At 44.8% G+C, this 27,847-nt stretch overlaps 1 protein-coding gene across 1 annotated transcript; it reads left to right on the top strand.

Annotated features, from left to right (window-relative positions):
• Positions 1 to 7,356: 7,356 nt before the first annotated feature.
• LOC133363083 (perilipin-3-like) lies at positions 7,357 to 24,357 on the top strand. Its single transcript, XM_061582107.1, has 7 exons — positions 7,357 to 7,405; positions 12,736 to 12,821; positions 14,268 to 14,463; positions 17,718 to 17,800; positions 18,616 to 18,880; positions 22,619 to 22,815; positions 23,923 to 24,357. The coding sequence occupies exons 1-7, from the start codon at positions 7,357 to 7,359 to the stop codon at positions 24,355 to 24,357; spliced, it is 1,311 nt and encodes a 436-aa protein (XP_061438091.1).
• The last annotated feature ends 3,490 nt before the right edge of the window (positions 24,358 to 27,847 follow it).

Consider the following 27,847-nt stretch of genomic DNA (forward strand, 5'->3'; position numbering starts at 1 on the left):
CATAGTCACTTCATCTGTAAAACGCATCTGATAAAGTTTCCGTGCTAAACACAGCCGGCTCCCTGCGGTTTGCTGCACATGAGCGGCCCTTAGCTTCTCCCACATTTGATTAGCTGTCGGCTCATTACTCACCAGCAACAGTTGAGAATCAGACAGCCCCAGAGTAATAAAAGCCTTCGCTTTCTCATCTTTCTTCGTCCACGCTGCTGAAGGAGCTGCCGGAGGGGGGGTTTCTACGACATCATTCAAATCTTCTTTAATCAGAACTGCTCTCATTCTCCATTTCCAGCTGGAGTAGTTTACAGCATTCAGTCTCTCCATCGGCATCCCGGATGACAAGTTTACAGCCATGTTGTCCACTCTTACTTGCCTCTTTCTTGCACTTTCTTTTCTCTGCAACAACGTCACTTGAACCCCTTACTTTGTATGATAAGCTGGGCCCATAACCCCTGTCGGTGTGTGCGTATAGAGATCATACAAGTAGGAAATTCTAGAGACGCATAGATCAGTAACTGAGCCAGGCCAGGCAAGTTTCTTGTAAGAGTCTTTACTGACAAAATACTAAACACAGTTCTCTCTCTCCAAACTACTTTTTCCCCCACACCAGAGCTTCTGCAAGTTCGTCCTTATCTACTTGCCAGCCAGCTGCTGACCTTGGCAAACCTGGCGCTCTGTTCTGCTCTGCTTAACCCGTTTATTGCAGGTTTCCTTCTCTCACTAAAAATCCCTGTCTGTGAGTCTCATAGCTTGCTTTACTGAACAACAGCAGGCTGGTATGAAACACAGGAAGTTGTCTTATACTGAATCAGACCATTGTTCCATCTAGCTTAGTAGTGCCTACACTGACTGGCAGTAGCTGTCCAGGGTTTCAGGCAAGGGTCTCTCCCAGCCCCACCTGAAGATGCCAGGGATTGAAACTAGGACCTTCTGCATATAACGAAATGCTCTACCACTGAGTGATAGCCCTTCCCCAGTGGAGAAGATGGCCCAATGGATAACTGGGTCTTAAGCTTTATATGGCTTTGTAAGTCTGTACCATTGCTTTGAAAGTGAACTTGGAAATGGGAGCCTATGGTGTCAAAACAGATGAGATGTGTTCCCACCACAAAGTCCTAGTTAATGGCCTACCATATGGGTGATGAACTGGGGCCCGTGAGCCTGATCCATCCCACAAAGCCTGTTTCCAAACACAGCCCCACATAAAACATATTGCAGTCATCCGGCCTAGATGTTACAAGAATGTGGATAACTGGCCAAGCTACCTCTGTCTAGGAGGGGCTGCCATTGGCACACCAATCTCAACATGGGCCCCAGTTCACCTCCCATGTGGTAGGTTATTAACTATGGGCTACCAAGGCTATTTGGGCCTGTAGAGCAGGGGTGGGGAACCTATGGCTCTCCAGATGTTGAGGGGCTAAAATTCCCTTCATCTCTGACCATTGGCCATGCTGGCTGGGACTGATGGGAGTTGGAGTCCAACCACTCCCGGAGGGACACAGGTTCTCCACTGCTACTCTAGAGCCAAAAATGAGCACCCCCAGACTCCACACTTAATTCTTCATGGTTTGTGCAACCCTTATCTAGAATGATGTGAATACCACTCCTAGAACATGAGCACTTCCTAGACATGTGGATTTTTCTGGTTTTCTTTTGCACCTTCACATCTCCAGCATGTCAACTAGCACTTTCTCATACTTTTCATAGTCCACACCAGTGGCGGCTAGGGGCTCCATATCAGTGGGGCAGTGGAATCTGCTTTGGGTTTTAGTCCAAACTTTCAAGGACAGCTTCTTGAAAGTTTGGATTAAAACCCAGAGTGCATGCCACTGCCTCACTGACATGGAGCCACCAGCAGCCACTGTTCCCCACAGATTACTAACTGTATGTACCTCTCAGGTTGAATGAATGAATGAATACATCTGTGGGAATGTACATGATCTAAATACCTTCAACCTTATCAGTTCAGAGCTTGAAATACAGGTGTGTGGATTGTAAGCTGTGTAGATGGATGATGTGGACTTGTGTAGTAAATGCAAGTTTGCAGCATGAGCCTTTTAAATTCACCAGCACTTTTCATCCATGACATAGAATCTCTAGCTCATAATGATAATAAAACCTATATGCATTATTGAACACCACCCTGTGGTTGCAAGGAGGTACTGCTTTCTTGAAAAATCACCATTTTGGACCTGGTACCTGCAGTTTTCCAGAGCTTTTTAAGGGACAGGCTGTGGCTCAGTGGTAGAGCATCTGCTTTGCATGTATAAGGACCCAAGTTGTCTCTCCAGCACAGTTCTGTAGCCAGGATGGGGCAAATGGGAGCACCGCCCCCCTGAGCTGTGCTCTCCCCCCTGATGTTTTTGGAAAATTGTATTTTTAATGTGTGTCATGACAAACAATAACAACCTCCATTTAAAGAATGACAGCTTGTTTTACATGATCATTATCACCCTATAATTACTTAAGTGATCCTGAAAAAAACAACCTGTATTGTAGTAACATGACTCTTGAAGAGTTAAATATTAGAACTCTGTATTATAAACTACAGTTAGACTCCACCCTTTGGACTTTCCTTTGTTCTGCTTTTCAGTGTCAGTTGTGTTCTCTACTCAGCTAGCAATAAAGAAGCATGTTTGTTTGCCAGTATTAAGAAGTAAGAGTTTGTGTATTCTGCAGTTATTATGATGAGTACAGCAGGATTGGATGTTTATTGCTGAAGACTGAAATGATAACTTAAAGTGATCTGAGAAAATATCTACCCTAACTTACCCTTTACTCTTTTAAAGCACTCACTATGCCCCCAATCATAGTGGCTATTTTTTTTCTTGATTATTCATAGCAAAGGATGAAAACAGCCATAGAGGAATAGAAACACCACTGTGAACACTACAGTTAGCTGGCTGGCTGGCCACCTTGGCTGTAACTCAGGGCTAATTTCTGATTTTTCCAATGTGTGCAGCTTAGCATGAGGCCTTTTCAGGGGTTCTGGACAGAAAAACCAACTCAACAACCAGTAAAAACAATTCCAATTGCTTTCCACAATTCATTTCCAATTGTTTAGTTAGTCCATTATATAGCAACCAGTTAAAAAGTTATCCCTTGATTGTCCAACAGGAAGGAAAATATAAGGGTCAGGAACAAGACTAGAAGTAGCGACCCTCAAGGAGGAGTTAACACCTTTTGCTGTCCCTTGTTCACTGTATTCTTAACATTCTTCTTGTGAAACAAAAAATATGTCTGCCATTTAATTCCTGGTGTTCATACTAAATTTTCTGTTAACTTGGCCTTTACATAGCCTGTTTTGTAAGTTTACACACTCCCTGAATGGAGGAGCAAAGAGGAAGGTCCCCTTTCACTTCCCCTGGCCTGGCCCTGACATCCTCTCCACCAGTGGTGGTGGGGGATTGGCTCTATGCATGTCCCCCCCAAAAAAGAACGTCCCACCTAGAAATGTCGCTGCCCCACCTGACAAGGAAAGCTGGCTACAGGGCTGCTCCAGCATCTCCAGGTAACCCAGGATTAACCCATGTCTGAATCCCTGTAGAGCTGCTGCCAGTCAGTGTAGACAATATTGAGATCTATGGACTGATGTTATAAGGCAGCTTCCTATGTTTACTGCAGCAATTTGTTTCCTTTAAAGCCGGAATGGGGAACCTGTGGCCCTCTGAGTGTTGCTAGACTATAACTCCCCTCATCCCTGACCATTTCCCATGCTGGGTGAGGCTGATGGGAATGGGCAACATCTGGAGGACCACCACAGGTTCCCCACCTGTGCCTTAAAGTGAAACAAATCCCCACAGCGTTGTTGTAAAAGGTTTCCCCTAGTTTTAAATGGCATAGTCTTGTTTTAAGCAATATCCTGTGGAATTATTCTGGACAGCAATGGCCTGATAAGTTGTTTTCACTGGACTGCCGAAACCAATGTATTGATAAATGCACAGGTTGAAAAGGCAGCGATACCCGTAGGCAGGGCCAGCCCTAACACTAGGCAGAGTGAGGCAACTTTCTCAGGTGGCAGATGTGGGGGGGCAGTATTGGCAGCCTCCTGGCTGTTACTCCTGTGCCCGCCCTCCAGTCATCTTCCTCTGTAGGAGGACAGAGCTGTATATGCCACTCAGCCTGTCCCAGGGCCCTAAGCCATCCTGCTGCCATGGGTGCTGTGGAGGACTTTATCCCCTCACCAGTTATTCAGCTCTCGGTCCAGTTGGCTTCTGCGTGTGAAATGGAGACTAAGAGTAGTCCTTTGCTTCTGGCCGCAAAGGGTCATGGCCAAGCCGTGCTCTAAGGGCAAGGCCAGGATAGGCCCCAGCAGTGCCGCTGACACTTTCCCCTCTCAGGTTTTCTTTGCCTTTTAATATTTGAATAAGTTGCAGAAATTAAACAGACTGCTTTTCCCAGTGTGGGAGTGCAGTGATAGGAATAGCCAAGTCTGCAGAATTACAGCTCGTCTTTCAGCTGTTAAGAGTCATGAGTAAGGAGGGGAAAGGAATTCGATTCAGTTTGCATTTCAAGCCGAATCTACCAAATTTGCACGTTCTGAAACAATATGAGAACCAAAACACAGCCATCCTTCAAAATTTGCAACTTATTTGAATTTTGCAACGTAGTTCACCAACAAATGTTTACAAAAATGCACCTGTTACGGGAAAGTGTGCATAAAAAATGAATATATGTGTGAAAAGTACAAAAATGCTTACCCACCCTTGGGTGGGTAATGGCTTGCAGAAATGTGTACATTAGTCAAAACTGCCTCCAAAAATGTTTTCAATGGGAGAGGGTTGCATCAAAATGCTGGAGAATTTTCATGATTTTTTTTTTTATGGAAATTGCTGCAGAAATGTGGAGAACTGAATTTAAGATTGGAAAAATGAGAAACTGAGAGAACCAACATTGACACATCTTTCCGTCCCTAATCATGAATGAGAAAAAGGTGGCAGTGCTATCCAGAACTCAGTGAGCCCAGGTACTATTAGCAAGCCTCAACTACAGCCGGTCACCTGTTGTGTGTGTGTTTTAGGTGCATTTGACTTCTAAGAAAACGTTCTGAGTTCTTTCCAGGTAGCAGTGTTCAAAATAGTTGATAAAGGGCTGAGCTGTGAGAACTAACCCATTTGTCAAGTTTAATTGTCCCCACTGTTGAGTCATATCTCACCTACAAGCTCTAAACCGACAGTGTTCCAACATTATGGGCTTTGCCTCTACACTCAGCTGACTCTGCTTTGAGCCAGAGATTAATGCTATCTGTTGTGGCAAGCGTGCTACCTGCTTTGCTGGCAAACCCACTCATATGCAGCATGTCTTTGGGCCCACAAATTTGATGGTAGAGTCTGCCCTCAGGATATAGAGTAGTGATGCGGATTCCAGTGGCCCTCCAGACATTGTTGGACTCCAGCTCCCATTATCCCCAGCCAGTATGGCCAATGGTCAGGTATGATGGGAGCTGTAGTCCAGCAACATCTGGAGCCTCATCCTTCTCTCTCTCTCTCTCTCTCTCTCTCTCTCTCTCTCTCACACACACACACACACACACACACACACACATTTGGCTTTTTTGTGACAGTACCGGTCCGGCACTTCTTTTTTGCTGCCCATGCTAGCTATTTTGTGCGGGCACCTCTGGTACCTTTATCAAGGTATGAGTACCGGCACCTAATTTTTCACCCCCCAAAAGGCACTGTGTTATATATACTGTTTTGCATTGGTTGAATGACGAGCACTAATAACATCTCAGTATGTCCACAGTATGTATCCATCCTCACCACCACTGAATTTGCACAGACAGCTCTTGAGCATTTTAGACAGAGAAAAGGGATCCTGAATTAAAGTGTAATACTGCAAGACAGGCTTCAGGCCTAGCCTAGCACCTCTTACAATGTATATGCCACCCTGGGCTCCTACTGGGAGAAAGGGTGGGATATAAATAAATAAATAAATAAATAAATAAAATATTGGTGGAGGGAGTCAACAGTACGTTTGAGGACCTTTAAAGTGTTTGAGGGCTCTAAATGACAATGCTATAGAGCATTGTTACTACACTACAGCAATTAAACATAATACACACGGAATGTAGATATTTGTGACAATGGAGCCCTTCAGTTAGGGTGGCCCATAATCTAGACTGGTTCCTCCATTGTGAACTGCATGGTCTGCTAGCCTGGAAGTTAAAGGAGGACATTCTACTAGGCTGAGGCCCTCCTCGTAGCTGACGCCATGAACATTTTCAGTCTTCTGTGAAATTTTAATTGCTCTAAAGGGTTTGAGGGGATAGTGAACCAACGGCTTCGTGATCAATCAGTAGGATAAAAAAGGGAGACCTCCTGGTGGAGAGTTCTGAATGCAGTGAACGGAATGTCCTCTCTCTCCAAGGGCTTCAGTATTCTACGGCAGCAATCCAGGGGATTGTTGATGCGTTCTTGTGGGGGGGGGTGGAAGAGGAGTTGGATGGTACAGAGTGCTATGCATGATAACCCTTTCCCCGACCTATATAAGGGGAATGCCTCTTCAGGGGAGAGGAAAGGAGAGAAACTTCTCCCAGAAGCTACAGAGGTTCTGGAAAAAAAGTGAGACAGAATTTGTATTGCTGGGTGCCCACCCTACCTACCTTGTAAGCCTTACTATTCTTGCTACGTTAATCAATTCTCCAGAAGACATGCATTAAGACAAGCACTTATTTTGATTCCTGATTAATTCTTGTGAAATATATACCCAGGTTGCCAACCCCCAAACTTTGTTCCTGGTTCAATTAGTAAAAACAAGGGGGAGGGCCCTAGCTCAGTGGCAGAGCATCTGCCTTACATCAGAAGGTCCCAAGTTCAATCCCAGCATCTCCAGGTAGGACGGGGAGAGACTCCCTGCCTGAAACCTTGGAGAGTCTCTGCCGGTCGTTGTACATAATACTGAGCAAGATTGACAAATGGTCTGACATAGGGCAGCTTCCTCTGTTCCTATGTCCTGTTAGGCGACCAGTATTACGGTCTGAACAGATGGAAAACTAAACACCAGATCTGGCCAAGGTCCACCAACTGACCTGCCATATTGTCTTGATTCGCTTAGATGTTGTTCTTGCTCTGCCCCATCAGGTGGATCAGAATTTCTGAAACCAAATATTGGTATTCTGTGCCCCACTCTTTTGTTCTGGCCTCCTACCCAGAAGCAAGAAACAAACTTTCTTCTTCCGAGGAGAAGAAAAAATCCTGAGCTGAGATGCTTAGCTGTGTTTGGGGAATGTGTGGATATATACAAATGCTTTGCAAAGTTGTCAGCTGCAAACTTTTCAGTACATGCATAACCAATTTGCTCCTCTTGCAATCTTTAAATCTAGGAGCAAAGTTACGTAAACTGCGCAGGGCTATTGCTATGATGATTTTTCCTGAGAATTTTGCTCACTCCACTAGTGCTCCATCAGGTATAAATATCACTGATATTACTAAGATCAGCATCTGAGTTCCTCAGATGTCCCCGTCAGATATGCTCTAACGAAATGCATTATCATTTGTGGTAACCTGTTTATGGTATATTTTTGTGCCACCCTCTGAGTGGCCTTTTGATAACATTGTGTGAAAACGTTTTGATTTGTCCAAGCATTTTCTAATTCTGATGAAGCTATCTGCTGATTTTACCATTTTGCTACTGTATTCTATCAGCTCGGCTCCAATTGTATGCACTGTTTATATTCTTATTGCCTTGTTTTCATTATTATATGTTTGCATTTATAAGGTGCCTCAAAAGCTTTTCTCTAGTTAAGAGGGTGGGTAATGTTTTTTTAAAATAGTTTTGATGGCCTTAAGCTACAAAGTAGGTAGATTGTGAATGAACATTCGGAGGTACTTCTTGACAGTCCGAGCAGTTCAGTAATGGAGCCAGTTATTTAGAGGAGTGATGGGCTTCTTCCTTCCTCACTGGAGGTGTTCAGGCAGAAGCTGGCAGCCATCTGTTGGGGATGCTCTTGCTCTGGATTTTCCACACTGGGCAGAGAGTTGGACCAGACCTACAAGACTCCCTCTAACTCTATGTTTCTGATCCACACCATACATTTAAAGCACATCCAATGCATATTTAAAGCATGTGACTCCCCCCAAAGAATCATAGGAACTGTAGTTCGTTAAGGGTGCTGGGAAGTTGTTGCTTTGTGAGAGGGAAACCCCTTCTAGTAATTTAACAGATAAGAATCTAAGAGCCCTGCTGGATCAGGCCAGTGGCCCGTTTAGTCCAGCAACCTGTTCCCAGAATGGGTAACCAGATGCAAACAGGGATGCTCTTGTGTACCTTTAACACCCTTATTGTCAGATACTAATGCTACAGTCCTAAAGACATTTGTTAGGTCATGTGGAGAATATAATAACAACAGACCTGTTAGACTAGACAACAGTCCATTTGTCCCAGTATTTCACTTCCATCAACAACCAGCATGTCTCTTGGAAGCACATAAGCAAGGTATAGTATGAAGACAACAGCCTTATCCTGTTGTCTCTTTCCTGCTTTTGGTAGATATGCACTACATCTGAATACAGAGTTAGCTAACATAGTTAATAGACATATTCTCCAAGAATTTGCCCAATTCCCATCCCCCCCAAGCCATCTAAGCTTCCGTCAGTCAAATTTATTTGTTAGAAACCATTGGACATCACAAAAATGCAAACAGTATAGGAATATATTTTAGCACGCATGGTTTCCAACACATGGGACCCCCATGTTGTACACTGAAATTCTGTCTGATCTGTTGAGCTGCTAAGGTGAACATAGAAACCTTACTGTCTTACTGTCTTACAACTTGTGGTTATGAGTTCCATAAGACTGCTCAGAGCTTGGAAAAGTTACTTTTTTGAACTACAACTCCCTTCAGCCCAGTCCAGTGGCCATACTGGCTGGGGCTGATGGGAGTTGTCATTTTAAAAAGTAACTTTTCCAAGCTCTGACAGCTATATAGAAGTTTTCCATTGGGGTGTGGGAAGGACTCTTTGGAATGGAAACTTTGTTGACATCATGAATCCACGTGATTTAGAGCCAATCAAAGAGCAGGTGGGCTCCATTCTAAACTGAACAAAAGACTTCAACAGGATTCATCGGGCAGTATTCACTAAGTCAGCATCAGCAGTTCTGAGGCGTTTTCTAGAAAGAGTGAGTGGCTTAATAGCTGTGTGATCTACACAATGAGAGAACAACAAGTAGCCATGTCTGACAGACAGAAAGATTTACCTTCGGACAGACATGGGAACCGTTTTTATCCCAAAGGCTGCATTCCTTTCTGGGCAATCTTCTGAGGGCCACATGGCCCCCCTTTCTATTCTTCATGCAGGGAAGCAAGAAGCATGATCAAAGTTCAAGAACACATTACAGCCAGGCAAAAACATGGGGGGGGGTTAGCAAGGGGTGTGGCCTGGGGAGAGTTCCAAGGGCCAGATAGAGAGGCGTGGAGGGCCACATGACAGGCTCTCATGATTTATGGAAGGGATGTAGCTCAATGTACAGAGCAAGCATAAGTGCTTGTACTGTTTACCCAGTTTTTAAAACAAGCATGGTTCTTTGGCCCTCTGGTGGCATCTTATAAGCTACAACATGCTGTATGAAATTTAAATATGTTGTTGGACAAAGAATCAACTGTGCTGAACTGACCACAGTCAGCTCAAGGGTTTGGAAACCAGATTAAACAGATTAAGTATTTCACATCTACAGCAGCTTTAGAAAAAATGTAAAACCAATTGGATTATAGTCAGATCCACCAATAAAGAACTATGTACAAACACATCACCAAGGACAAGTTCATATATTTATTTATTATTTATTTGTTATATTTATACCCCACCTTTCTTTCACCATGGAACCCAAGGCGGCATACATGTGGTTCCCAGGCGGTCTCCCATCCAGGCACTGACCAGACCCAGACCTGCTTAGCTTTAGCAAGGTGGTGGCCTCATATGCCTTCAGACCATAGCCTGAGACATTCATAATTATGAAATTATTTTGAGGGCATGGCCCACCTAAGGCAATATCATGAAAATGCAGTGAATACAAGCCATCTAAAAATAATCAAAATGGACAAACTTTGCCTCCAGACTGTCAGTGTTTTGCCCAAGGGATTCCAGCATATATCAGAACTTTAGGTTTGCAGGAAATGGAGGGTTTCTAAAATGGACTTTGGGATATTTTAAATCAAAGGCTTTCCAAATGGCTGTGGTGTAGTGGACAGAGTATGGGAGGAGGTCTGGGGAGACATTACTCAGCCATGAAGCTCACAGGGTTACCTTAGGCCAATCACTGTGTAGTATCTCAACCAAACCTACCTCACAGGGAAGTTTTGAGGATAACAGGGGCAGCAGAAGAAGAACCGCGCATGCTGCCCTGATCTCCTCAGAAGAAGATAATGTAATAAAAAATGCATTTCAAGTGTGATGTTTTGAATGGCAGGACCTTCATTGTTATATTTACTTCTGGCGTGATGTAATGCTGAACCATGAGAGTTTTTTTGATGGGACATTGAGAATCCATTCTTCATACTTAGAAATTTCAGAAAACCACAACGAGCTCAAGGGTTTGGAAACCAGATTAAACATGGACTGTATTTCACATCTACAACAGCCTTGACAAATGTAAAACCAATTGGATTATAGTAGCAGCGCTTTGATTTTAAACACTGTGAATCCATATGAGCATATGAGGTATATTATCAGATCAGACCATTTATCCATTTATCTGTCTACTTTATGCAGCAGTGGGCTGGATCCAAACCAGGGATGGAATCTAAGGACCTTTGGCATATAAACAATGGGTACTGCCATTCCGTCTATGAAGGCATAAGGATGGAAGCTTGTGGAGGGGCATCTAGTGCAGGCAGAAGATACCTACTCCCTTATAAACCCTCCCTTCATTCACGTAGCTTGGCTCATAAGATCTGATGAGGATGAAGTCATGTGGACACAGCACAAAACTTACCTGCAGGAGCAGCACTTGGGTGCACACTAAACTGCCCCAAGACAGAGCTGTTGCACTCATGTCCTGCTTCTCATAGGCATCTTGCTGGCCACTACAGGAAACCAGATGGTAGACTAATCTAGGCCTTTGGTTTGATCCAGTAGAGCAGGTGTGGGTTAGCCTTTGGCCCTCCAGATGTTACCAAACTACAACTCCCATCAGCTCCAGCAAGCATAGCCAATGACCAGGGATGATGGGAGTTGTCGTTCAGCAACATCTGGAGGGCCAAAGTTTCCCCACCTCTGCAATAGAGCTCTTATAGTTCTAGTAATAAGCCCTCAGTGGATTTAGCCGGTCTGACTCCCAAGCAAGTTATGATTGCAGCCTTAATAACCACTGCTGAATCCAACTGGACAAGCAATCATAATGAAACTAATTTACATGTGCAGCCTGATTGGTTGGCATTGCTTTCCACTTCACTGCTTATCAGACTGAAGAAACAATGGGAACTCCTCTCGCTTGCCATCCTGATGGTTTCCCCCCATCTCAGTCATTGGTAAAACACAATCGTCTTGCCTGTATCCATCCTCATCTACTCTGGGGATGATGTTTTGAAAACATGGCAGCGGAAGGATCTTCCTGAGATTCCTCCTCTAATGGGAAATGCTCAAAATGTTAACATTAGTGAGTTGTCAGCGTGACAAATAAGCCCAATGGAATGATTCAGCCCTCCTCCTCCAATTCCAAACTAGTTGTTGCCTTGGGGGGGAAGACAACGGATCGTCTCTGCTGGTGAGTCTGGGTAAAACCATTGAGAGAAGACCCGGGAACCGATCATGTTTGGTTTAAGAACCTGGTCGGCCACTAGTTTTTACCAGAAGGCTACTTTGAGGTTGGGGAACACAGAGCCACAGATCCTGCCCACTCCCACTGCAAAGTGGACATTAGGAACTGCCTTATACTAGCACAGACCAATGATCTTTCGATCGATCGATCTCAGTACAGTCTATGCTGACCAGCACTGACTCTCTGAGATTTCAAGCAGGGAGTTTCTCCTAGCCTTTTCCTGGAGATGCCGAGGATTGAACCTGAGACCTTCTGCATGCAAGGCAGATGCTCTGCCACTGAGTGACGGCCCTCCTTATACCTACCTCGGAGATTCAGTCAGATAATACACCCTTTATACATTTATAGTCTGTCCTTCCTCCAAGGAGCTCAGTGCAGCACACATGGCTTCTCTCCCTCTTTGTTCACGACAACCCTGTGAGGTAGACTGGGGAATAGCCACTGGCCCAAGGTCATCTAGTGAGCTTCATGGCTGAGTGGGCATTTGAACCTGGGTCTCTGCCACTGGCCACTCCATTGTGCCACTGCCTTCATCTCTTTAACATTCAGAAGGGGGAAAGCTGCAGCATACAGGAGCCTGCCAGTGGTGCCGGAGGTGTTTGTGAAAGCTGAGATAGAGTCTGAGTGCTTTAAAATGTCTTTATCCATAGAAAAAATGAAGCTCATAACACGGCATGGCCTGTTGGCTTATTGTCGATTTGCTTGCTACAATAATATTCCACCTTCCTTCCAAGTTGCTCAAGGCAGCATGCAGGGCTCTTCTTCCCCATCCCCATTTCATCCTCACAACAACCCTGTGGGGTAGGTCATCCTGAAAGATAATGACTGGCCTAGAGTCACCCATTGAGTTTCATGGCTGAGTGGGTATCCCATCGTCTGCTCCTACTGGCAACAGCCAGGCACCATCAGATCTATTTATGACCGTTAATTAGGCCATAATTGTCCTCTGACTCACTCACTTTCTTTTCTCTTTGTGTCCAGTGGCCAGTGAACCTATCATGTCTATTAAGAAGCCAGAACCGAGTGTTATGTCTTCAGAGACCTCTGAAGAAAGTTTTGAGGAAGAGGTAATTGTGCATTCAAGTTTGTTGGCATACTGCGTCTCTGTCTGAGGATCTGTTGGCAATTGCTTTCTTCTTCCTGTTCTTGCTGGCCTACGTTCCCTCTTGCTCTCTCATTATCCCCTTGCTGGTGTCACCATTGTAACTTGCAAACAGGGATAGAGGCAGGATTCGTCTTCCACTTTTTGCAGTGAACTAGCCTGATATAGTGTTCCCAAACTTGCTTGCACATGGGCACACAAGCATCAGTCAGATTACCCATTTCTCCAGGTTTTGTAGTGTTGTCTCAATCCCCCAAAATATGAACTTTGTGTTTTAAAAAATACATATCCAATGCATATTTTAAGGGGGAAATGCATTGAAAAATTTGTATTTTACAGGGGAAATATGTACAAAATCCAAGGACTGTGCACTGGATTCAGCTGAATCCCAAACCAAATCAGGCTGACTCTGGGGCCTCTGGACAGGTTGACTGGGGGTGTCTGGGTTTGGGCTGAGTCAGGCTGAGATAGCCTTAGAACAACCTGAGTTGGGGCAGATCACCTAGAGCAATCCAAGGCTGTCAGGAGGCAGAGCATCGGGTGAGAAGAGTGGAAGGGTCTGCTTAGCCAACATGTTCCCCACAGGGAGCATACTAGAGAAGTGGACCCCAGCAAGATTAAATCCTGCACTCACCAGCTGATTCAATCCTGCAGGCTGCAGGGATCTGCTTCTCCAGCATGCTTCCAACAGGGAACGCACTGCGGAAGCAGACTCCAGCAGAATTGAACTCTCTTGCCACTACTTTACCACTGTGGGATGGGGAGAAGCCTGCTCACCTACCACTAAAACAGAGTCAGGCTTGCTTTGCTACCTGCATGCCTCTGCTACTTCCTCCATTCCCCCAGAGCTTCCCTCCCTCCCAACCAGGGGTGTAGTCATCCAGGGTCATAGGGGGGGTCAAAGTCCCGGTACTTTTTTGGGAGCAGATTACCAGCCAGGTCCCTATGTATGAGCCAATCACCATGAAAAGGGAGTGTGTTAGCCACTGAGAAGAGTCTTTGTCCTTTCATGCCAATTGGAGCCAATCAGAATTAAAGGAGGTGCATCATTCACTGAGAAGACTCTTCTCAGTAGCCAACACACAGCCTCTCTTGTCATGCTGGTTGGCTTCTAGGAACGTCTGTTGTGGTGGAATGTGGACTTGTGAAATGACAGGGAGAGCAACAGAGATCAGGGAAATTGGAAAAGGGGGCATGGCTGTGAGGGGTGTGGCGTGCCTATCACGAAGGGACCCTGCACTTCGGAATTTGCCACTACACTACTGCTCCCGACTGCATTAAACACATGACTGAAAGAGGCTTGGAGGAAGGAGGCGCTGTATACTGTATGTGAGTGTCCTATTCAGATTGGAAAAAATGTCTGCTATGCCATTTGCAAGTTGGTGCAACTTTTCTTCGGTTTCCATGGCAGAATATCTTAAAGAGAGTTGGCAGCCTTCCCTTGGTTTGCTCCTTCTGTGACCTGGTGTCTTCAAACTACACCTCCATCAAGAGAAAAAGCTCCTACCTTCAGACTGTGTGCGATGGGGCAGAGAAAAGCATGAAGACCCTCACAGGAGCTGCAGTCAGCAGGGCACAACCACTTTTGACTACCCTCGAACCTCAGCGTGAGTAAAACCGAGTCAGAGGGCTGTGTCTTGGGTGCATTCTAAATGCAAGGAGCTAGGAAGAGATTAAAAGGAATTCTTCTTGTTGAGTCAGCCTACAGTCCTCCTCAAATTCCAACCGTCACATGCAGAATGACTTCATAAAGCATCTCTAGGCTTCGGAGTCCTCCACGCATTGGCAATGAGGACTAGTGCAGCGTGTGGACATCACTGCATGTTTCTTATACCCTTGCTCTTCACACAAATAATAGCTGCTTGAGCAACATACAATGGAGGCACACAGTCATTTACACTTGACGGACCCTTCTCCTCCACCTCCTTTAAGCTGTCTTTGTTTTCCCTGCAATGGCCTGTCCTACGGCAGCTTCAGAAACAGGGTGGTGTGTTAGAGCCAAAACAGACACTAATTTTAAATATATGAGAATATTTAGCATGCTCTATTTTTCTTATTTAACTAGCACTAGCAGCCATGGGGAGACCCGAGCAGGGTCAGGACCACAGCACAACAGGAGGGGGGAGGGATTAACTCTTTCCCTTCTCTGACATGGTCACAACAAAAATCCCCTCCGTACAAAGCATTGTTTGGCTTGGGAGGGAACCATTCATTGGCATCCACTGAGGCTTCCACTCTTGGGCTAATAGCAGCTTCATGGCTGTGTTTTTCAGCGGGGCTGCAGCTGGGGAGGAAAGGGTTAACCCCCTCCCCCAGCAGCTGCTTAAATTAGAAGGGGGAGCCAAGTAGCAGGGCATCTTGGGCACTCCCCCTCCATCAGTTCAATTCCATTTGAACCCCATTTCACAAGTTGGATTGCACCAGGTGTAGGCATAAGGTATTCCCTGTTGTGGCAAATGTTGCTCTGTTCAGAATAGGAGTCCAAGCGTGCCTTCTATATAGCAAACTCTAGGTCTGACAGTGAAAGGCACCCTCATTCTCTCTGCAACAGGTGCCACACTGGGCGGGGGGGGGGGAGAGGATTTTGCTATACTGTCCATATAAGATTTGTAAAATTTCCCTGCAAAATAAAAATGCAATCCTGACATTAAGACAGCACTGCTCACTATGGATGGAAAGATCTGTCAGTTTCGGTTCTGAATCTTAAATTCAGTTCTGCAGCCATTTGTGATTTTTTTTTTAAAAAAACTTATGAAAATTCTTTAGCATTTTAGTGCAAATTTCTCCTACCAAACACATTTTTGTATGCAGTTTTGACTAAGCTACACATTTTTGCAAGCATTTTATCCTATTACAATGTGGTTTTGTATGTTACTTCCACTTACATATTCATTTTTATGCACACTTTCTCCTAAAATATGCATTTTTGTAAACATTGCTTGGTAGGAGAAATGCAGCGCAACATTTGGATGAGTGCAAATTTTGAAGGATGGCTGTGTTCCTGTTCTCATATTGTTTCAGAAACTGCAAATTTGATAAATTCAGATATAAACGTAAATCAAATCAAATTTCTCCCCCATCCCTGTTGCTCACACAGTTCTCTGTTGCCAGCTTTCGAGGTGAAGATGAACAACTTGTAATATTTTCTTCAGCTGTTGAGTAAATAGGGACATAAGAAACCACCTCACACTGAGTCAGACCCCTGGGTCCATTTAGCTTAGTATTGTCTACACTGACTGGCGTGGCTCTCCAGGATTTCAGATGGGGGACATTCCCAGTCCTACCTAGAGATGCTGGGGGATTGAACCTGGGACTTTCTGCATGCAAAGGAGATGCTCTACCGCTAAGCTGTGGCTGTACCTCTGATGTCCATACTCTAAGCCTGGTGCATGCCAAACCTGGCATCCAAGGCAAGTAACACAGATCACTTGCCCCAGACTCTAGTCTTGGGCATATCTTCATGGCAGAAGAATGAGGTAGGATGCAAGGTCTTCCACAGTGCAAATGTAGCATGACAAGAAGCTTTAAGTGCTCCACTTCCCCATAGTTTATCAATGCAATGGTACTCTCCTTTTAGAGTGCTAAATCCCACCATTTTTTAAAAAAAGATCAGAGAACTCACCCTTAACCTGATTGTGGGGAGAGGATGTCTTTTAAATCCCATGCAATGTTGAAGGTGCCAATAAAATGAGATGCAAAAGTCTGATGCTTTCCTCTAGAGGGAGCAGTTAACCTTTTCCTGGAACCTCGCAGGATGAAGATTTTGTGTGTGTGTGAATCTTCCACTTTGTAAGGTTGGAGATAGGCAATTGTTTTTTTTTTTTCCAAGAACTGTATTATGAAAGATCACTACCCACAACCCATACGCTATACACATGTTTCTTTTCAACATGCATGCCAAGGGTAATTTCTGCCAGACGCGGAATTAGTATTTTTCTGGCCTCTTTTATAATCATAAATGTCTGTCCCTCTATCTCTCGGTCAATTAATTGTATACATTTCATCCGCTGGATTGATTAAATATGTATAAGCTCTAGCTGACTGATGCACTGATTAATTCTGCATATATTTGCATATACGTAAAACCAATAGTTCTGAAGAGAATACATACCCTTGCTCACACACCTTTCCATCCTGGATGTGAGGCTAGTTAGAACAGAGGGTAGAATCTTTTCAGTTGTGGCCCCTGCCTTATAGAACCAATTACTATAGCCAGCCTTACCACTGGGCAGAGTATGCTGGCTGCCTCCAGCAACTGATTTTGGATGTCACGAAAGGGCATCAAATGTTTTTTTTTTTATTGATGTATTTTTAATGCCAGGGAGCAGGAGAGATACTTGTGAACTTCTTTGTCTCAGGTGCCAAAATAACCTGACCGCCTTGGGAACTATATACCTTGACTTAAGATGCTGGTTGTGTGTTGGGGGGACATATGCTGCTCCATCTTAAGCTGCAAAACAGTGGTGGTTGGTGACTCCATGTCAGTGGGTAGTGGAATTCGCTCCAGGTTTTAGTGTGAACTTTTAAGGAGTTGTCCAAGATGCTTCACTATCTTGGACAGCTCCGTGAAAATTTAGACCAAAAATCTAGAGGGGATTCCATTGCCTCACTGACATGGAGCCACCAGCCACCACTGCCACAAAATTCTTGGGGGGGGGGCTCCCAATTACGCTTTGGGATAAGGCATATCCTGCAGGTATTTTGTAATCTTTGCAAAACGTTCATGTATGAATACAGGATTTTTGGTATCGCAGACCATAACCCATAACCCAGACCTGTTAATGATATTGAAAATAACTCTTGACCAAAACAAAGCAAAAAAAACACACCCAACCCACAGTGTCTTGTTCTCTCTCATTAGTTGCAACAGCAAACAAGTATGCCTGTCGGGGCTTAGACACAATGGAAGAGAAACTGCCCATCCTTCAACAGACGGCTGATCAGGTAGATATTGTCTGTCTTCCAGAAATGAGCAAACATGTAAGACAGGTCTCCAGAAGGTGGAGTGACCAGCTCCTTGGGGAGGCACAAACGCCTCCTGGACCAGTCCTGGCCAACTGTTTGTATGTTCAGCTACTTGACAGTGACGGAAGTACTAGTAGACAAGCAGGCAACAAGGAGAGGTACAGTCAAGGCTTCAGGTAGTCTGTGAGCAGATTAGTGTGTTCAGAATAAGGAGCTAGGTCAGAGTCCGCAGACCCTGAGCTGAAGTAAGCACCTTCCATGGTTCTCCCCCCTCACATGACAAGCTGTGCCTACCAAAAACATCCCATCTGCAATGAAACTATGACCCCATCTGCAATATATATTTTAAAGCACCATTAAACTTTTAAGCAGTCATGACTTCCCCCATGAATCCTGGGAGCTGTAGTTTATTAAGGGTGCTGAGAGTTATTAGGAGACCTCTGTTCCCCTCACAGAGCTAGAGTTCCCAGAGTCCCCTGGAAAAGAGGGATTGATTGTTAAACCTCTCTCAGAATTGTGGATTCTTCGGAAAAAGCCATGCCTGTTTATGGTGGTATGATATTGCTTTAAATGTGGAGCCTATTAAAGATTCAGTGCATGTGGAGCGTGTTAAAGATCCAGAAGCCCTCTTCTCCCTGGTACACATGCAGGAAAAAATAGACCTGTGTGGTTTAAAAAACGAGAGCACAAGTGAATCCCACACTGTAGATTATAGTTAAGGAGGAGTTCTGGCTCTGAAAAAGCATGTAGGTTGCTGCTTTAATCCAAAATGGCTGTCCTTCTGACTCTTGCAGGTTGTCTCCGATACAAAGGAGATGATGTCTTCTAAAGTCACAGGTGCCAAGAATGCCGTAACCCGCAGATTATCAGGGGTGGTCTGTATGACCAAAGACGCCATGCAGGGTAGTGTGAAGACCACTGCATCCTTGGTGACTGGTAGTATGAGCCTGTTGATGGGAACAAGTGTGGGTCAGATGGCCAAGACTGGCATGGACACAGTGCTGGACAGGTCCCATGCAATTGCAGATCACTATCTCCTGCGTGCTGATGAAGAACCAAGTAAGAACTCCCTAGAGCGCTTGCTCCACACGTACAGTTCAGAGTGGTATTTGATCTTAACAACATGTGCAAACAGAGGAGGTGCCACCACACTAAGGGCCCATTCAAACGACAACTTACTGTGAGATGGATGCTACTTGCATCCCTGTTTAATTCGCATGGTTCACATGACGTTGCAGGCAAACAGAAGCTAGGAAGCAGTTTTTCCTTTTAAATCTGCATTACACCAATCCAGGGATAACGCAAAAAATGAAGGAAAAACCGACTCCGCTTCGCAGCGTTACTCCATGTAGGCGCTTTGCTTCAACGTTTTTTGCTGGGCGGGTGGATCCTCACTTTCAGATATTCCCCTTTCTCCGCCCACTAAACTCTCCATGAATTTCATTTTGTTTCCGGCAACTTAACCAGTCACTTCCACCTCTCTCTCTGTCCTACTATACTGGACTTTGCTATAGCCTTCTTCCCCCCCCCAATTAGTTTCATGTCAATTGCACCCAGATGCTCTGGGCTTCAGTAGGAAAGGCATGCAATTGAGAAGAAGAAACAATGACAGAAAACTATCTCCCCCCCCCATCAGTATCATGTCAACCGCACCACAAAGCTGTCCAGCTTCAGCAGGGAGAGGTGTGCAATTGACAAGAAACACTGACAAAAAAAACCCTTCCCCTTCTTCCTTAGCAATAGCGATACACTGCAGGAAGTAAACATGTAGATTTGGGGGTGGGGGCACGAAACAGCGACACCAATCCTTCCCAGAAGGCCGACTAGTGTGAATGGAAAACAGTGGATTTGAAAGCAGGAAGTGTGAATCTTGCAAATCTATTGCGATGGCAAAAGCTGCATCTTTACTACGTCTTTCAGCTCCCATGTGAATGAGCCCTGAGGCACGTTTCCTATATTTCGACCCTGGGGGGTGATGGTGGGACATTTTTCAGCTCAAGGACTGCATTCTCTTTTGGGTAACCTTACTGGGGCCACATGCCAGTGATGGAAAGGCACAGAGGCAAAGCAGATGCAGCAATTAATGTAATTTTTACCCATTTGTCCAGCAGGCTAGTTTCTACACTAGTATTTTAAATTGTTGCGGTCTGCCCTGGGACCTTAGGGTGAAGGGCAAATAATAGTAGTAGTAGTAGTAATAGTAGTAGTAATAATAATAGTAGTAGTAGTAGTAATAGTAGTAGTAATAGTAGTAGTAGTAGTAGTAATAATAATAGTAGTAGTAGTAGTAGTAGTAGTAATAATAATTTCACACGTTCATACCCCTCTATTCAGGCAGGCATTATTAGAATTTAAGGACACATTCCAGATAGGCAAAGCAGGGCCGGGGAAGCATGTGACTTGTGGAGTTAGAGGGGTGTGGCCAGGGGAGAGTCCTGACGGCCAGATAGAGAGGCCTGGGGGGCCACCTTTGGCCCCCAGGCTGAGGTTCCCCACCCCTGATTTAGACATATCTTTCATCTCTAAAGCAAGGTCTTGATATTCATGACAGAGAGCCATAAGCATCTTTCCACAACATACCTACATGCTCCTCCCACTTCTACTCCTCCCCAAAATGTTGCTAGTCTTATATCAAAACTATTTTGGCTTCCCTCTGAATTCGGTGCCTGAGGAGGAACCTCCAAATTGGGCTTCTCTCAAAATACTCCCCATAAAGCATTGGCGGCAACTCTCACCATTGTGGTCGTCCCAAAGTGCCTGATATGCTTCAGGAATCAGCCAGAGGTAAGGCAGGAGATTGGTTGACATGGGTATTTATTGTCACAACAAGTGATAAAAGCAGGAGGGGTTTGTAGGGGGATCTCCTCTGCGTGGGGCAAGGCTAGCCAAGCGACTGCAAGCATATAGGAATGGCAACCTTACCAAGTTCTAATAAAAGCTTGCTCACTGTGACACTGTAAGCAACATAAAAATTCTCCCTTTCAGTGTTTTATCCCTGGTGGTGGTTCTATTTTGCCAGCAATGTGTATGTTATATAAAAATACACCTGTATGTAATGTACTTGTACACACTGTGAAACCATTAACTGTGAAACCTTTACTGCAACGTAATTATGGATCCTGACCGCTGGTGAGCGAGTCAATGTCTGTGAAAATACTAGACCTAAGCTAAAAAGACCTCCCCAGTTCACTGTTCCATTTATAGATAGCAAAATGGGAAAGGGGGATTTTGGGGGATTTTGCAGAGGGGGTGGATTATATGGTAAAACGAGGGAGTAATTGCAGCAGCAAGGGGAACTTTTCCTGGTGGCTGGCAGGCCCCACCCCACTCCCCCAAATCATCTGGCAAGATCGTAAGTGATGACATAGCATAATTCCCAGGACACTGGGGCACGGGGAGGAAGGGATGGCAACCAGACTAACTGGTGGCTTCCACGGGATTTCTGGGGACAGTAGCTGGAAAAATTGATTTGGATTCCTGCATTGCGCAGGAGGTTGGACTTGATGGCCTTATAGGGCCCTTCCAACGCTACTATTCTATGATTCTATGAAAAGTGAAGCAGTGCACCCTCTTTTGGCTCCATGCATTTTGTGCCAAAAGTTCTCAGCCATGGTAAAAAAGAAAAAGAGACAAAAAACTTTCTTGCTCCCCAACCCCTTTCCCAGACCACTCTCTGAAGAATCAAATGGTCCCTAAGCATGACACCAACATTATCCATCCCTGGCGTAGCAGCGCAAGATGCACATGGCAACTGGTCCATGGTTAGCAAAGGTGTCTAAGGAAATGAAGATGCCTTTTGACAGTGGATCCCAACATCTCACAAGAAGAATTGGGGCCACCTGCAACACTGAGCAGCTGCCAGCTCTTGCTATAACCCAAGGGCAGAGAACCTTTTTCAGCTGCAAGGCCACATTCCCTTCTGGGCAACCTTTCGAGGGCCACATGTCAGTGGTGGGCAGGGCCAGAAGCAAAAGCTGATGGAGCAATGAATGTAAAATTTACCTTTGCACAGCAGGCTAGTCAAGAAATCAGAAGAAGGCTAGGACTGGGGAGGGCAGCTATGGGAGAACTAGAAAAGGTCCTCAAATGCAAAGATGTATCACTAAACACTAAAGTCAGGATCATTCAGACCATGGTTTTCCCTATCTCTATGTATGGATGTGAAAGTTGGACAGTGAAAAAAGCAGGTAAGAGAAAAATCAACTCATTTGAAATGTGGTGTTGGAGGAGAGCTTTGCAGATACCATGGACTGCAAAAAAGACAAATAATTGAGTATTAGAACAAATTAAACCAGAACTGTCACTAGAAGCTAAAATGATGCAACTAAGGATATCATACTTTGGACACATCATGAGAAGACATGATTCACTAGAAAAGATAATAATGCTGGGAAAAACAGAAGGGAGTAGAAAAAGAGGAAGACCAAACAAGGGATAGATTGATTCCATAAAGGAAGCCACAGACCTGAACTTACAAAATCTGAACAGGGTGGTTTATAACAGTTTCCATTGGAGGTCACTGATTCATAGGGACGCCATAAGTCATAATCCACTTGTGGGCACATAACAACAACAGTAGGCTAGTTTCTGCACATACACTTGCACACTCTTCTCTGTCCTCCATCCAGAGAAGCAAGCAGGCATTATGAGAGTTGAAGCACACATTCCAGCCAGTGAGAGGTGTGGTCTGGGGAGAGCTCCAGGGGCCAGACAGAGATGCCTTGAGGGTCACATTTGATCCCCGGGGCCTGCTGTAACCTCTCATCTTCCCTGACAATCATATTTCTTTGATTTCAGTTGATCTTAGTCCATGTTGTGACAGTAGCGTGGGAGATTCTTGGCAGCAAATGCAGAGGCAGATTGCAAGTGAAGGGTACATGGTCTGTTTTATTTCTTTGCTGGACAAACTCCGCCGCTACGCTTCCAAGCAATCTCGGCGCCACCTGAGACGCACAAGCCAGAGTCTCCAAAGGGTCCTTGAAAACTGCTATGTGGTAAGGGCTTGTCTCTTTCCATTTCTTGTCTCTTCTCCTTTGCTTTGAGCTGGAAGAAAATAATTGCACCGTCTTTTAAAAAAAGTCTTCAGTCAGCATGAAATAATTCCTTGATCAGCCCCAAGAACAGTGTGTGTTAGTAAGTGATTGTGTGTGTGAGAGAGAGGGGAGCAGCGGTGTCATCAGGGCAGGATTTGGGGCAAACGCCTACAACCACCTGCCTCCCTCAGCAGAATGAGCAGAAGTACATTGCCATCTAAAGAGGGACAGGAGCATATGACCATTCAATCCAGAATCTGAAGTAACTGCATGAGAGACTTCATGCCTCAAATTTAAACAGCACTGAAACCAAGCTACGGGGGGGGGGGAGGAGTGACCAGGACTCTTACATTGTGCTCCTGATCATATCTTTCACAGTACGCCTTATATTTGGCAGTGTTTGAATTTGATACCACAATGCAAGCTCCGCTGTTTTTAGCAGACATTGGATCCACTCAGGAGCTCTGATCTGGACCTCCCGAGTGGAGCTGACCCCGGCAGCACGGCTTGCATTCGATGCCAGATTTGAACAGTGCAGAATGGAAGCCGCACTTGGACAGGAACCATTGGGAATGGAATCTAAGGCTCCTGGTTGCTTCTTTGCAACTACTTCTTTACCTGCCCCACACTTGACATTATATGACAACAGGTAAGTGGCAGGTGGGTGGGTGGGAAGTCTGGCAGGCCTAATCTGGGCCAGAGGTTGCTAACCCATGGCATATTGTTTTGGGAAGTGAGAATTATGCAGGTTCATGTTAAAATGGGGATTGAACTGAGGGGGATGGTGAAAAAGCCAAGCATCCTTGTATATATCACATCTGCAATCTCAAAATCTATCTTTAAATGGGAAAAAGCCATAACTAAGTAGTAGAGCAAATGCTTTGCATGCGGAAGATCCTGAATTCGATCCCTGACATCTCGACGTAAATCTGATAAAGACTCCTGTCTGAAACTCTGGAGGGCCACTGCCAGTCAGTGTAGAGACAAAACTGTGCTTGAGGGACACATGGTCAGACAGCCATAAGCCAGCTTCCAATGTTTCTAATTATATTCCCCAATGCTTTTCAGGAATGGAAGGCGTGGCTAATAGCCTTGTACTATACGATAACACTCCCACTGAGGACCATCTACCTGATCATCTTGTTCACTGTTGAAGAATTATCGTCCAAGTTTCACGAGAACGTCCCTCAAGCCTCTTACGTCCTAGAAGAACTCCAGATGGTGCTGTCCACTCTAGATTGCCTGCAGGATCTGTACTGCAGGATCTTTACCAGAGTTTGGGATAAAATGGCAGAGGAGGAAAACCTGAATGCACTCTTAAACTACGTATCGCAAACCCTTCCCTTTTGTTTCTTTGCAAACCACTGCAAATGTAGGACCTCTACCGGCAGTACCGCAAGGGCCCTAAAGACCATGCAAAAGGTGCAGGCATCGCGAGACAGCCTCCTTCGACTGCAAGAATCTAGAAGCACCAACATGGTAGCAGCGACCCCAACCACCTGAGCCCTGGGTCTTGTTCAACTATAGATGACAGAAGTGTGCAATGTGGACACGTGGGCATTTTAAGGGGGTTGGTTCTTAGGTTAGATCCTGACAGCAACAACAGCCTTGCAGTAAATGAATGAATTAGATATTTGTGTGCCTGTGCATGTTTCTCATAGCCTCAATCCCAGAAACTTGAGGCAACTAATGCACTCTGGGTTGAGAGAAGGAAAAGGAAATCACAGCAGAACTCCCTGTTGTATGATCCAAAAGACCTGGTTAAATTGTCAAGTTAAAAATACGTATGTTCCATGCCACTCTTTCCCAAGTTGTGGGACGACTCAGTGACAGAGCTCATGTTTAGCATTATTAGGGCCTAGGTTCAATCGTCAGCATCTCCTGTTGAAGGGCTGAGGCACAGCTAGGAAAGACTTCCGTCTCAGGCTGCCTTCCAACATTACTTTTAAGTGGGGAGCTGCTTCCAACTATGCTTCTTCTCTTCCAAAGGTGAGGAACATGTAGACCTGCAGATAATTGGGCTGCAGGTCTCATCATCCTTGACCATTGGCCATGTTGGCTGAGGCTGATGAGAGCTGGAGTCCAACAGCATCTAGAAGGCCACACGTTTCCCAGTTCCTGTCCTATAGTATTCTGGTAACATCTGAAGATTTGGACCACAGAGGAGGAGTCCATGCTGTTGTTTCTCCCCATACCACTGTTATTCCAGTTTCTGGGAAGGATGAACATGGCATGAGCAGCTCCCATCCCCAAAACCAGGGAAGACGGATCTGCAGCCCTCTAAATGTTGTTGAACTGCAGTTCCCATCATCCACGGCCATTGGCCATGCTGGCTGGGGCTGATGGGAGCTGGGGTCAAATGGCATCTGGAGAGCCACCTTGTCTAGCCTTGTCCTAAAAGTAACATCAGGTAGGAGGGGAGAAGAGCCTGTTCCCTTCACCTTGTTCATAACAGTGGAAGATGGAAGGAGCTATTAATAAAATAGCATGACACAACAGAATGGACTGTATCATTCAGACCTGTAGGTGGGGAAGACATTCTTTTCTGTTTCCTTATGTCAGGGGTGGGGAAGCATTTTCAGATCAAATATTTTGGCCAGCCCTGTGGGAATCAAACTCGGACACACTGGTATGTGTTTCTTCATTATGTTTAATGCGAAATTTTGTTTTAGATTGTTTCATAAATCAGGTTACAGCTAGCACAGGTTTCTATGGTTCTACAAGACATGGCTAAGAATGGCTATTCAAGTGAAGACATTGTTGCAACAACTTGACACGCCCCATGAAGCCACTTAAGGAGACTCAAAGTGGGCTCACTACTTGCATAGAAATTGTCTCCCAGATCGAGACTGGACCAACAAGAGGGCAATCCTATGGAGGGGCTCAGTCTGTTCACATCTGCACAATCGCTGGGACATCCTTGGTGACAGGGGAGGAGACATCTCAGACAGTTTTTCGCTAGCCCCTTCCTCCACTCGCACTTCTTGCTCCCCCCCCCCAAATAGGGATGGAATGATCTGTCAGTTTCAGTTTAGTTTCTCATTTTTATAATCGTACATTCGGTTCTCCACATTTCTGCAGCAATTTGCATTTTTTTAAAAAAAATCCTCATAAAAATTCTTCAGCATTTTAGTGCAAATTTCTCCTGATAAATACATTTTTGTAGGCAGTTTTGACAAACATACACATTTTTGCATGTAATTCATCATAATATAATGCATTTTTGTAAGTTATTTTCACCAATATATTCATATTATGCACATGTTCCCCTAATATATGCATCTTTGTAAATATTGTTTGGTTGGATTGCAAAATTCAGATGCAGGTGAATTTCAAAGGATGACAGTGTTTCAGTGCTCATATCGTTTCAGAAAGTGCAAATTTAATAGATTCAGCTTTAAATGCAAAACTGAATTGAATTCCTTCCACATCTCTATCTCAGCGGTGGTGGTGGAGGGAAGTCAGGAGGGGAAGCAGAGTGAGGAAGTGTGTCCTTGGGAGGCCTACAGTCCAGCACCATCTCATCCTCAGCAGCTGATGCCTCAGGGACAGAGCCATCTCTGGCCAGACTACTGAAGTCTTCTCTGGTTTCAGCCCCCTCCCACTTCAGACCACTACCCCCCCCCCCAGATCCCAGTCCTCCTCCTCCTGCTTACTCTGCCAGGAGTTCTTTACAGGGCTCACAACATCAAGGGCCACAATCCCTTTTGGGCATGTCTGAGATTAGACCGCCTTTGTGCTGTAACCTGAAAGGCCCCCAACAAAGCAAGAATGCCTCAGTTTCCCCCAAAGTGATCAAGATTCCACCCAGTTAGGATGACTCTTTGCAGAGTACACCTGAACAAAATAAGGGCGAGTGGTGGTGGTGGTTCTTCCTTATTTTCAGACTTTTTATTATATATTTTAAAAATGCTCTGGTGTGTTTTAAAAAAATGGGATGGATCAGAAAGGTCAAAAGTAAGCAAGGATGGATAAAAGTCCATGATCCATACATATATAATGAAATAATTCATTCCCCTTCTCTTAGCCCTGAACAAAGTATTAAAGCAGGCACGCAGAACACCTGATGCATATGCGTGTGCTTCATCCTTTAGTCACATGCTCAGTGACAGCTGGTGGCTCCATGTCACTGGGGCAGTGCAATCCGCTCCGGGTTTTTAGTCAAAACTTTCAAGGCGCTGTCCAAGGCGCTGAAGGATAATAAATATTAAACATTATGATTTAAAGTATTTATACGTACTTCATAAGCAACAATTACATTCAATAAAGAAGCTTTAGGCCAGAAATTCTCTTTCTGTAAAATAAAGCTCTCAAAAACAGAAGACAGATTAAATATTCTGGTAACAAATAAGTCTGGCATAACACTTTTATTTCTTACACTGTATTTTATCGTATTCCTGTCTGAATGGTATGGAATTCAGTATCTAAGAAATAAAAGGACCGATAAAAATACAATTAGAAATCGTACAGCATCTAGCACAGCACATTACAATGGCTATAACAGGCAGAAAAACCATTAAGCAGTCCACCAACACCCTCAGCAATTCTAAAGGTGGTCCGTGGCCACGGGCAAAGGAAGTTTGGAGAGAATGTGCTGAGCTTGAAAACTGACTTGGCTTTCTGGTTCATATAAGGAGCACCACCAGCACTTACTAATTACATTTTTATCACAGTCTGCCTCTGGGCGGCATATGTGCCCTCCCTTTACCCCTGCAACAACCCTGTGGGGCAGGTTAGGGCAAAAGATAGAAAGACCGCACCCAGCCTCCCACCAAGGCCACTCAGAAATGCAGTCCACATCCCAACAGAGCACAGTGACATGTCTATGGGTCTGAATAGATATGATCTCTGGTACCTCTTCCCTTTCTAAATCCAGCTTGGACATCTGGCATTTCTCGCTCCATATATGGTAGGAGCCTTTGTTGTAGAATCTTGAGCATTACTTTATTTGCATGGGATATTAAGGCAATAGTTCAATAATTACTGCATTCCC

This window comes from Rhineura floridana, chromosome 8 (assembly GCF_030035675.1).
Source record: "Rhineura floridana isolate rRhiFlo1 chromosome 8, rRhiFlo1.hap2, whole genome shotgun sequence".
Taxonomy (NCBI): Eukaryota; Metazoa; Chordata; class Lepidosauria; order Squamata; family Rhineuridae; genus Rhineura; species Rhineura floridana.